The sequence below is a fragment of the Lampetra fluviatilis genome, chromosome 57 (assembly GCF_964198595.1).
Source record: "Lampetra fluviatilis chromosome 57, kcLamFluv1.1, whole genome shotgun sequence".
Lineage (NCBI taxonomy): Eukaryota > Metazoa > Chordata > Hyperoartia > Petromyzontiformes > Petromyzontidae > Lampetra > Lampetra fluviatilis.
Genome location: NC_136331.1, coordinates 6,423,199 through 6,435,258, shown reverse-complemented (window position 1 = coordinate 6,435,258; position 12,060 = coordinate 6,423,199). Strand labels below are relative to the sequence as shown.

Below are 12,060 nucleotides of genomic sequence, written 5' to 3'. Positions count from 1 at the left end.
TCACCCGCTAACTATTATGAATGGAGGGGGTGTCCATTTGGAAGACGTCACCTCTTCATGATTATTAATGAGGGGGGCTGTTCGATGTGGAGTGACGTCACCTGCTCATGATTATTGATGAGGGGCTGGCTGACGTGAAGTGACGTCACGCGCGGGACACACAGACATTATTGGCTCATTATAGTAGTACATTTGATACAGTGCAATACAAAATTAAGTAAAAAACACACGAGGCCCAAAATCGGTAGGACCTGAACCGGATCTTTAAATTAAATCTTGAATTGTCACGCGAGACGACTTCGAGTTTGTGTATATTTCAGTTAGGCTTCGTAGATGTTAAGCATCAACGATTTGAAAGAATATAAACAGAACACAAGTTGAATAAAAGTAATAATAAAAAATCACTAATTTGAAAGTAACTCAATTGTAGTCTTGTATTGATGCCGTTTCTCAATTCGTTTATTCGTTTTAGATTTTGCTTGTTAGTAGTAGAGGTTTTCATTTGCTTGGTCCGTTTGTATGTGTTGGGCTTCTTCCGCGCCATTCGTAACCAACCTCGTGTATATGAAATTTGGTCCTTGTATATAATTAATGTACAGCCTTTTGGGATGCTGGCGGCTTGAATATTGCTAGAAAAAATTTAAGTACGATTGTTTTCCGATAGAACTGCTTGCATTATAACCAGCGCATCATTTTACGGGTAGACTGCAGTTGTTCGCACGCGACTCGTAGTCGCCACAATTCATAGCTAGAGGCACGCTGGATGTGGCGTTTCTGGGTGTGGATATATTATCTGGTTTACAACCCAGACAGACTCGGCTTAAAGTATTCTCCGGCTCAACAAATGAGAAAACACACAAACTCGGCTGATGCGGAAATGGACGTTTGCTTTATTGCAATGTTCTAATAATACAATGTTTGGGACCGCACAGAATATGAATATTTAAAGGTAACTGTGGCAATGCCGCATGTGTCCATTAACAGCACGGCACACGCTTCCTACAAATCAGTAGGGGTGGGGGGGGGCTGTGGAGAAACGAGGTGGATCGGTAAAATGCAGCATCACCAGCACCTGCCACAAATCCCCGGCACAAGCAGTCTCGGTGCGACAGTTGTGATGACCAAGCAGGCTTGGTTCGCGGTGAAAGTCGTGGTTGCACCGACGGTGAGCTCCAGTGTCCGCGAGCGGCACAGGCGGAGGAATGGCCAGTGTGCCGTTCGTCGTTTCAGGCGAGCGTCCCTCAGGGAGCCGCGTGGCTCAAGAGGTCAGAGTGTCTAGCCGGCACCGCAGACGTCCTGGGTTCCAATCCAGGTTACAGCCGCCGGTGATTAAACCGGGGTTCTCAGGCATAAGCGATTTGATGGTCTCAGCCTCATCAACAATGAGCGCATTAAAAAAAATTGCAAGTCAATTCATAAAAGTTTTGTTGAATATTTGATACATTCGTAACCCACCTATCCAAATTCCACGGGAAGGGGGCCTCTATGGATATCATACCAGGGTGGTTTAACCAATAAAGTAGATGTTGGACACATTATTACATAGTTCAATGAGCTCTTTGCAGCTGTGCCAACTGCTCGCACACAGACGGATCTGTTGTGGTAATACTTTTAATTTGCAAACTTCGTGTGATGTCTGAAATAGTTGGAGGGGGCTGGACAAAATGCATAAAGTATTACAATTGAGCAATGAGTCACACAGCCATTCCTCACATACACGATAGCCCATGAGCCAAGCGCATTTGTCGGTACCACCCGGGGTGGAAACATTCTACGAGTATCCGCCATTGGCAGTATTCACACAAAGTTATTTCTGAAATGACAATGACCACGCTATTGTAATGACAGTAGAGTCCACCTACGGTGTGAGAGGACTAGTGGCCACGGGAGGTAATGGCAGGAGAGTCAGCCGACAGTGTGAGGGGACTAGTGGCCACGAGAGGTAATGGCAAGAGAGTCAGCCTACAGTGTGAGCGGACTAGTGGCCATGGGAGGTAATGGCAGGAGAGTCCACCTACAGTGTGAGCGGACTAGTGGCCACGGGAGGTAATGACAGGAGAGTCAGCCTGCAGTACGAATGGACTGGTGGCTACGGGAATGATTGTGGAGCGTGGCCAGGTGACGGAAGAGGACGGTAGAGTCTGCCGGTAGAGCGAGCGGCCGAGAACCAGCGAGGTTTGGGAATGGGGGCGTGGCCTCGGACCGGATATAAGGGAGATGCGCGGGAGACTCGGGGCTGTTGAAGTGGGGGTCTCCGCCTGTTCTCGTGTGAGCACGTGGCTCCTTAATTAAAGAAAACATCTCAAGACAAGTGCGTCGAAGTCGTCATTACACTAATGGAAATATTTGTGAGCCGGAGAAAATTTGCTTCAGAAAAAATAATTGTTAGCAGTTGCCACCCTGATTGGTACCAATAAGCCATTTTTTGGGCCAACAGTTCAAGGGCTAAATACGACAGGGGGGTGAGCGAGCAAGGCTAGAATGCACGATGGACAAAAGCAGATCATAGCATCGAACATTTATTTAAGGTTTATCTAACATTGACTGTGTCATGCCCCCCCCGCCCCAGTTTAAACATGGTCACGGCTACACGGCCGGGGTCGTGGCTCGCAGCCGACGTAGACGGCTGCTGCTGAGCAAACCGCACTGGCGATGTCAGCGCTTGCGCTCGGTCTTGAAGCAGTACACGGCCGCGGACGTCTTGGTCTCCGCCTTCACCTTGATTTTCTGCCGCTTGTCCTGGAAGAAGAGCAAAGACACGCGGCACCGACGGTGAGCGCCAGCAATTCTCTGCGAGCTGGCGCAGGCGGCGTGATCGCCGACGTGCCGTTCGTGTCGGGCGACGGTCTTAAGAGGTGGCCAGGTAGCTCAGAGGCCAGAGCACCGAGCCGGCAACCCACTGAGATCCTGGCTTCGAGTCCGGGTTTTTTAGCCGCCAGTGACTTAACGGGGGGTTCTCAAGCAAAGCAGAGTCTCAGCCAGGTGATCAATGACCGTGTAAAAAAAAAATTACTAAATTCCAGTTCTGAGAATTTAAAATAAAGTTTTTTTTACGATCGGTCACCAAACATTTATTGTTTTATAGCCTAATTTATACGATGCTTTGCATTGTGTGTTCTTTTTCATTTGGGCCATGCCTGGCCTCCCATTACGCCGAATAACGGAGGGCTGAATGCAAATCTAAAATGCACGGTATGGAGTTGTCTCGTGCTGTGCGAGACTGCGTTACCACGAGGTCCATCCTCGTTTGGATCTTCTGCTGGGTGACGAACAGCGTGGACTCGCGCACGATCCTCCTCTCCAGGTTGCGGTACTCACGGGCGCGCTGGCGGGCCAGATTCTGCGTTCACACGTCGGCACGGCACGAAGGAAGAAACAAAACAACGATTATTATTCAACTGGACTCTCTCTCCAGCGTTTGCGAGTTGATGGCCTGAGTCCAGTTACCAATGAAAGGCGCACACAACAAACATTTAAAAAAACTAAATACTGATAAGCGGTGAAAACTAATTTGCAGGGATTTCAGAAGCAGTTTTGGAGATGCCATTGATCTCAGTGGGCCTTATCTGATATAATAACAATCATAAAATAGTTATTGAAAACTGCGTTAGTGTTTCTTACAGTGCTCTAAATAACGTCGGTGGGAGCGCGGTGAAACCAAGCAAAGCAGGTCCATCGTGGCCACACGCGACGTACACAAGGTGGGGGAGGGCGGGACCACAGGGGCTCAAGCGTGCGTTGGTGTCCCCCCCTTCACGCCAATGCCGTACCTTGATGGTATTTTTGTCGGTGGCTCCCTGCAGGGTGGCGGTGCGCAGGGTGTCCAGCCTGGGCCGGTTGTACACGCACCGCACCAGCTCCGGCGCCGTCTGGAGCCGCTCGGCCAGATTGAATTGTTCCACTGTCGAGGCAGACGGGCACAAAACACCCCGCTTTGGGATTCGCAGCGACGGCGTCCACATCTCTGATAAGACCGAGGAGTGGATACAGGCCGCGACTTCCGCGTGCCTCCGTGTGTGCACGCATTGCTCAGCAGTATACTAGGAGGTGTCGTATTTGGGGTGGAGTGCCCCTGTTCCGATCTCCCTGCACCTGATAGAATTCAACATAAATGAGTGAGTGTTGATCCAGCACTCACTTATTTACTCCAACAACAACAACCGCAGTGACTCAATCACCAGGTATTTAATCGTGCTTAACTGTTCCAATGAACTCCACTCAATGATTCCTCCACCCATGTTGGGGGCCCGGTATACCAAACTGACCGCTTCACCGCAATCATAACGTGTTCACGGTCAGCACACTCGAACACTCGCCTACCTCATTCACAAACTCAACCATCACACTTGCACGTCACAAAACGCCTCTTTACGCTTCCTCCCTGCGGCCGACGTAAAAAATAAACATCTCATACAGGACCCTACCGTCACAACCTCCCGGTTTCAACCTTCCACGCCTCCAATGGTCGACCATCAACCGAATCAGGACTTGGCCACGTGGTGGATGCGGCCATCAAAGACGCGACGGCCTGCGATTGGCGCGGCCACGAATTCCAAACCATCGACCGCATCGTAAACACTCCGTCGCTGCTGCTGTCTGCACTCCTTTAAAGGAGCATTGGAACGAGACCTACTCGTGCTTCTGAACAGACAATTGAGTGGACAACACATCTAAAATGACAACTGTAATCTGCTGCGATTAATTCCTATGAAAGACTGCTGAACTTTGGAATTCCCTTTCTGTCACTTTTCCCAAGTTCTTGGAAGAACTTTGCTAGATAAAAACAAGAACGTGCTCGCGTTTCCGCCACTTTGAGCACGATTGCCGAGTCCGCGCTAAGCAACCGCGCCCACCGTCCCGACGCGACTCTTACCGTCACGTTTGGTGTCCACGTAGAACGTGTGGCGATTCTGCTGCTTTCCGTTGGCGTTCAGCAGGTGCAGCTCCCCTTTCATCCGCTCAATTTTCTGCGTGAAACGCAACAACAGCGCGGCACAGGTCGGCATCCGTCACGGATGAGAGACGTCGGGGTACAAACTCTCCGCTCTGGGATGCGAGAGGTCAGCCGAGTTCTCCTCAACCCCACCCCCCCACTCCGCGTGTCTCACCTTGGTCTCTGCCACCCTCTTCATCTCCACGTAGCGCAGGTCGCGGGTCCTCATGAGCTTCAGTTGGTCAGGTGTCGTCTCCTCGTCGGCCGGATTCTTCCTTAAGTGAACACCATCCTGCGGGCACACAAAGACACAGATCCACCGTATAGCCAAACGGACTGCTTGGGGCAAGGGCTGTTAACGAGCACCCATGGAGGCCGGACTGGCGCTGCTATTTCGGGGGCGTGGCATGGCAAGTACCACGCCCAGCTCAGCAGCCTTCGTCTTCCCATTGGTGATGTTTACACATTGCACCGGGTACTCTGTTGAGTTGCCGAATTGACTTAGGGAAGGCCCAGGACCGCTTCAGGATTGAACCACTGCAATTGGCCGTGAGCGGGAATCGAACTCAGGTTGCCGGCTTTGTACAGCAGTGTACTAACCACAGTGCCACCGCTTCACAGTGCACATGCACACACGCACACAGACGTGTACGTGTGCACACACGTGCGCGCAGACACACGCACACACACATGTACGCGCAGACGTGTACACACGTGCGCGCAGACATGCGCGCACAAAGAAGATCACCCGTATAGCCTTAACAGACACACGCGCACACACACGCAGGTAGACAGGCACCTTGAGCTTGGTGCTCGTCATCTTGAAGTAGAACTCATCGGGGTTTTTGTCGAGCGCCTTCCGACGCAGCCCCTTCAGGAAGTCCTGCTTGCGGTGCCAGTTTCTGTGGTTCGGGAGGGGAACAAGAGAGCACAGAACGTGGGTGAGTGAGTGCGGATGAGTGTGGGTGAATGAGTGCGGGTGAGTGCGGGTGAGTGCGGGTGAGTGCGGGTGAGTGTGGACGAGCGTGGGGTGGGGGAAGACAGCACCGTGCGTGGGTGAGTGTGGGGGAGAGAGCAAACAGCGTGCGGGAGCGTAGGGTGGGGAACAGAGCACAGCGCATGGGTGAGAGTGGTGAGTAGCGTGGGTAGCAAAACATGCACTGTGGGTGAGCGTGGGTGAGTGTGGGGGAGCGTAGGGTGGGGAACAGAGCACAGCGCATGGGTGAGAGTGGTGAGTAGCGTGGGTAGCAAAACATGCACTGTGGGTGAGCGTGGGTGAGTGTGGGGGAGCGTAGGGTGGGGAACAGAGCACAGCGCATGGGTGAGAGTGGTGAGTAGCGTGGGTAGCAAAACATGCACTGTGGGTGAGCGTGGGTGAGTGTGGGGGAGCGTTGGGTGGGGAGGAGAGCACAGCGCGTAGGTGAGGGTGGCGAGGGGGGGTGAGCGAGAGCTAGGGGCCGGTGGGTCACTCACTGAGCCCGCAGCTTGTAATCCTTCTTTTTCTCCAACAGGCCCAGCCCCCGGCGAGCCGTAGGCTGCAGAACAAAGACAAAGATCACCCGTGTAGCCTTAACAGACTGTTGGGGCAAGTGCTGTTAGCGAGCACCTGTGAAGGCCGGCACGGTACACGGGGAGGTGGGTGGCCATCACCACGCCCGGCCGCCTTTGTCTCCCCAGTGGCGATGTTTACTACACACCGCATCAGGTACTCATTTGAGGCCGAGTCGACCTAGGGGAGGCCCAGGACCTGTTCAGATAATCGTCACTGGTGATGGCCGTGAGCGGGAATCGAACTCGGGTCGTCGGGTTGGTAGCGCAGTGTAATAAATGGTGCGCACTAACAATGCGACCGGCATGGTGAGTGAGTTGGGGACTCGTGTAGGGAGCTGTGTTTAGGGGCTAGGATGAGGAGTTAGGGGGGTCCTGGTACTTGGTGAGTAGCGAGCTGGGGGGGGGTGGGGGGGGGAGTCCTGGTACTTGGTGAGTAGTGAGCTGGGGGGGTCGTGTTACCGAGTGTGTAGGGGCTAGGGGGTATTGGTTAGTGTGTAGGGGCTAGGGGGTATTGGTTAGTGTGTAGGGGCTAGGGGGTATTGGTTAGTGTGTAGGGGCTAGGGGGTATTGGTTAGTGTGTAGGGGCTAGGGGGTATTGGTTAGTGTGTAGGGGCTAGGGGGTATTGGTTAGTGTGTAGGGGCTAGGGAGTATTGGTTAGTGTGTAGGGGCTAGGGTGTATTGGTTAGTGTGTAGGGGCTAGGGGGTATTGGTTAGTGTGTAGGGGCTAAGGGGTATTGGTTAGTGTGTAGGGGCTAGGGGGTATTGGTTAGTGTGTAGGGGCTAGGGGGTATTGGTTAGTGTGTAGGGGCTAGGGGGTATTGGTTAGTGTGTAGGGGCTAGGGGGTATTGGTTAGTGTGTAGGGGCTAGGGGGTATTGGTTAGTGTGTAGGGGGTATTGGTTAGTGTGTAGGGGCTAGGGGGTATTGGTTAGTGTGTAGGGGCTAGGGGGTATTGGTTAGTGTGTAGGGGCTAGGGGGTATTGGTTAGTGTGTAGGGGCTAAGGGGTATTGGTTAGTGTGTAGGGGCTAGGGGGTATTGGTTAGTGTGTAGGGGCTAGGGGGTATTGGTTAGTGTGTAGGGGCTAGGGGGTATTGGTTAGTGTGTAGGGGCTAGGGGGTATTGGTTAGTGTGTAGGGGCTAGGGGGTATTGGTTAGTGTGTAGGGGCTAGGGGGTATTGGTTAGTGTGTAGGGGCTAGGGGGTATTGGTTAGTGTGTAGGGGCTAGGGGGTATTGGTTAGTGTGTAGGGGCTAGGGGGTATTGGTTAGTGTGTAGGGGCTAGGGGGTATTGGTTAGTGTGTAGGGGCTAGGGGGTATTGGTTAGTGTGTAGGGGCTAGGGGGTATTGGTTCGTGTGTAGGGGCTAGGGGGTATTGGTTAGTGTGTAGGGGCTAGGGGGTATTGGTTAGTGTGTAGGGGCTAGGGGGTATTGGTTAGTGTGTAGGGGCTAGGGGGTATTGGTTAGTGTGTAGGGGCTAGGGGGTATTGGTTAGTGTGTAAGGGCTAGGGGGTATTGGTTAGTGTGTAGGGGCTAGGGGGTATTGGTTAGTGTGTAGGGGCTAGGGGGTATTGGTTAGTGTGTAGGGGCTAGGGGGTATTGGTTAGTGTAGGGGCTAGGGGGTATTGGTTAGTGTGTAGGGGCTAGGGGGTATTGGTTAGTGTGTAGGGGCTAGGGGGTATTGGTTAGTGTGTAGGGGCTAGGGGGTATTGGTTAGTGTGTAGGGGCTAGGGGGTATTGGTTAGTGTGTAGGGGCTAGGGGGTATTGGTTAGTGTGTAGGGGCTAGGGGGTATTGGTTAGTGTGTAGGGGCTAGGGGGTATTGGTTAGTGTGTAGGGGCTAGGGGGTATTGGTTAGTGTGTAGGGGCTAGGGGGTATTGGTTAGTGTGTAGGGGCTAGGGGGTATTGGTTAGTGTGTAGGGGCTAGGGGGTATTGGTTAGTGTGTAGGGGCTAGGGGGTATTGGTTAGTGTGTAGGGGCTAGGGGGTATTGGTTAGTGTGTAGGGGCTAGGGGGTATTGGTTCGTGTGTAGGGGCTAGGGGGTATTGGTTAGTGTGTAGGGGCTAGGGGGTATTGGTTAGTGTGTAGGGGCTAGGGGGTATTGGTTAGTGTGTAGGGGCTAGGGGGTATTGGTTAGTGTGTAGGGGCTAGGGGGTATTGGTTAGTGTGTAGGGGCTAGGGGGTATTGGTTAGTGTGTAGGGGCTAGGGGGTATTGGTTAGTGTGTAGGGGCTAGGGGGTATTGGTTAGTGTGTAGGGGCTAGGGGGTATTGGTTAGTGTAGGGGCTAGGGGGTATTGGTTAGTGTGTAGGGGCTAGGGGGTATTGGTTAGTGTGTAGGGGCTAGGGGGTATTGGTTAGTGTGCAGGGGCTAGACCGACCGAGCCACCCGCCTCTGCTCACCTGCGACCGCTCGCGATGCTCTCGCTGGTTGGACTTCATCGCTTTCTTGTAGCTCGACATCGCGGCGGCGGTGGAGGAAGCGGCCCCGTGCTACGGTCGATGGCTTTGTTGTTTTTATTTCTCGAGCAAACCCTCACGGTTCAAGATCGCCAAACACGGCCTGGGGTGAACGCTGCGGCAGCCACGCGAGAAAGAAACCTAAGGAACACCCCCCCCACCACCACGTGGTATCGAATGAGATGACGTCATTGTTAACAAAGCTCATCGGATGACGTCGCTTCCCGTTCTATTGCGTCATATCCTCTTCTCCCACCACCCCGCCCCCTCTCCTCCCACATTGCACCGCGACAATGTGTTGTGAGAGTTTTTGGTTCTTTCGAGAAGTGTTGCGCCCGAAACGTCGTGGATTTATTTTGTTTTGTATCGACGCGACTTTACCGAAAGAAACAAAGGGGCAGTCCATAAATGACGTCACGCGATTTTGGGCGATTTTTGACCCCCCCCTCAAATATGACGTCACAAAGCTCTGCCCCCCACCCCCCAAATAAAACATGCTTCAAATCGCTTGAAACTATTGTCATTGTCGTGCGTATTTAATGTGCCGCTGCACTCTGATGTTGTAGGAGAAAACACATTCCTGCGGAGGGAGCTGGTAGGAACGTTGGGTTGCTCGGTCAATGGCCAGGGTCAACGGCGGCGTGGTGTATTCCACAAAGATGGCCAACTGTGAGGGCGGGCACAAGCCGGCGTGAGTAGGTTAAACGTTGAGTTATATAAGGGCACCACGGGGTGACCAGCCCCTCCCCACCCAGCCCCTCCCTCCCCACCGAGCCCCTCCCTGCACGACGGACACAATAATCCCCTGTGGGCTGGTGTAACCAGGAGGTTCCTACCAGTAACATTTATAAAAAAAAAGTCTAATTAAGTAGAACGTGTTGTCTATATTTAAAGTTGCGCATTTTAATGTGACGTCACATTTCTCACCCCCCCCCCCCGTCGTCACACATCGTCACAAATGTCTGATCCCCCCCCCAACCCCTAGGTGCGTGACGTCATTTATGGACGCCCCCAAAGAGTATGAATTCCTGCAGTCCCGAAAGCTTCCAATCAATGTGTTCTGGTGAGAACAAGGCACAATCCAGAGGGTATAAAAATCTACTGCTGGATGAAGCCCTATCCCACACCTGTGCAGGTAATGGGGGGAGGGGGTGGGTTAGGCACGGAGTTCGCCTGCGTTACACCCCCCATGACATTTCCACACACGTGGGCTTTTGGCAAAGTGTTTAATTTGAATGTGGAGACACAACAGACTTCTGCTTACGACAGTGCTGTAGTTTTGGTAAAGTCACGTAGGTAAAAAAATAGAATTAAAAAATAAAAAAAACAATGAAATTATTTATTTAAATAAGATAAATAATAAATAAATGTTTCTGTTTTTTTTCCCTACGCGACTTTACCGAAAAAACCTAAGAGTATGAATCCTTGCAGTCACGAAAGCTTCTAATCTAGAAGTGCTGTAGTTCCGTAGGTAAAAAATAAACGAAAAAACAACTTAATTAAATCACGGCGTTTCGACTGCAGCACAAGCAATCTAATGATTGCTTGTGCTGCAGTCTAATGATTGCTTGTGTTGCCTCCGAAACGTCGTGATTTAATCGACTTTTTTCATTTATTTATTACCTACGTGACTTTACCGAAAAAAACAGCGTATGAATCCTTGCAGTCACGAAAACTTCAAATCTAGAATTAAGTGCTGTAGTTCGCGCTTGTCCTCCAGTGTGTGGCATCCACGGCAGTTATTGAAGGCGGATTGGGATCAAAATAAGCAAATAGGCAGACGAGAGCGTGGTTGGGGGTGCTTTAAAAAAAAAAACTTAACTCATAAAACCTTTTTGCCAGTATAAAAAGTATGAAACATAAGAAGAGGGTTTACCCTTTCTGGAAATACAACAGGTGTTAAAAGGTTTAAAGCTTTCGTGACTGCAGGGATTCATATTCTTGGTTCTTTCGGTAAAGTCACGTAGAAGGGAAATAATAAAATAAAATAAAAATTCTCACGTTTCGACTGCAACACAAGCAATCATCATCAGATTGCTTGTGTTGTTTAATATTTTCGTTATTTTATTATTTCCCTTCTACGTGACTTTACCGAAAGAACCAAGAATAGGTGTTAACAGAGCCGGCCCAGCCACTAAGCGACCCTTGCAAAGGGCCCCGTGGCCAGCAGAGGGCCCCCTAGAGTCACTGCTAGCTAGTGGGTGAAAAAAATCATACATCAAAGGGGCCTCCAACCAAATTTTGCTTAGGGCCCCCAAAGGTCTAGGGCCGGCTCTGGGTGTTAAGATATCATAGTTTATTAACTCCTCAAAGTAGAACGTTTGTATCGCATCATACCTGCTACGACGTGGTAAATAAGCAGACGTCACCTTCACCCTGTCCAAATCACTCTCCACGTAAAATCTACCGTATTGAAGTATTTCGTATTGTTTCAGCAGCATTTATTCAACCACACAAGGACGTTTGTTGAATTTTATTTTAAATTTCTTTGTAGTGCACTCCCATCAGCTTGAAATAAATGGTATTGTATTGTCTGCATTTTTATGCATCCCATCAAATCACACGAACTGTAGTCATAGCTCATACACAGATTCATAGAAACACACGTCTATACAAACACACAAAGATCCCCCGTATAGCCTTAACAGACTGTAGGGGCAAGTGCTGTTCAACATACAGCTGTGACCACGCCCGACCGCCTTTGTCTCCCCAGTGGCGATGCTTACACATCGCACCAGGTACTCATTTAAGGCTGAGTCGACCTAGGGGAGGCCCAGGACCGGCTCCGATAATCGTCACTGGTGTTAGCCGTGAGCGGGAATCGAACCCGGGTCGCCAGGTTCATAGCGCAGCGCGCTAACCGCTACACTACCGCTCCCCTACAAACACACACACACGTACACACACACATATACAAATACAAGATCGCGTAAAAATGTTTGCGGAATTATTTCTTCACAACTTGAAGGGGGGTGATGAATATAGAATTTGCTTCGAGTCACAGCTGTATGTTGAACTTCTTTCGCACCGTACGTAACCAACCGTGCTAATCGTGGGTGTGGCGCGTGCAGGCGGTGCAACTGCGCCAAGGGGCCCCAGACGCTGGGCTACGAAGAGGAAT

General features: G+C 51.2%; 1 protein-coding gene across 1 annotated transcript; it reads right to left on the bottom strand.

Annotated features, from left to right (window-relative positions):
- Positions 1–870: 870 nt before the first annotated feature.
- On the bottom strand, positions 871–9,091 carry UTP11 (UTP11 small subunit processome component). The gene is made up of 8 exons (XM_078880375.1): positions 8,883–9,091; positions 6,407–6,468; positions 5,733–5,835; positions 5,109–5,225; positions 4,874–4,967; positions 3,771–3,901; positions 3,230–3,340; positions 871–2,739 (listed from the first exon to the last, which is right to left on the bottom strand). Exons 1-8 carry the CDS (start codon positions 8,940–8,942, stop codon positions 2,656–2,658), a joined length of 762 nt encoding a protein of 253 aa, XP_078736501.1. The 5' UTR covers positions 8,943–9,091; the 3' UTR covers positions 871–2,655.
- Between the last annotated feature and the right edge of the window lie 2,969 nt (positions 9,092–12,060).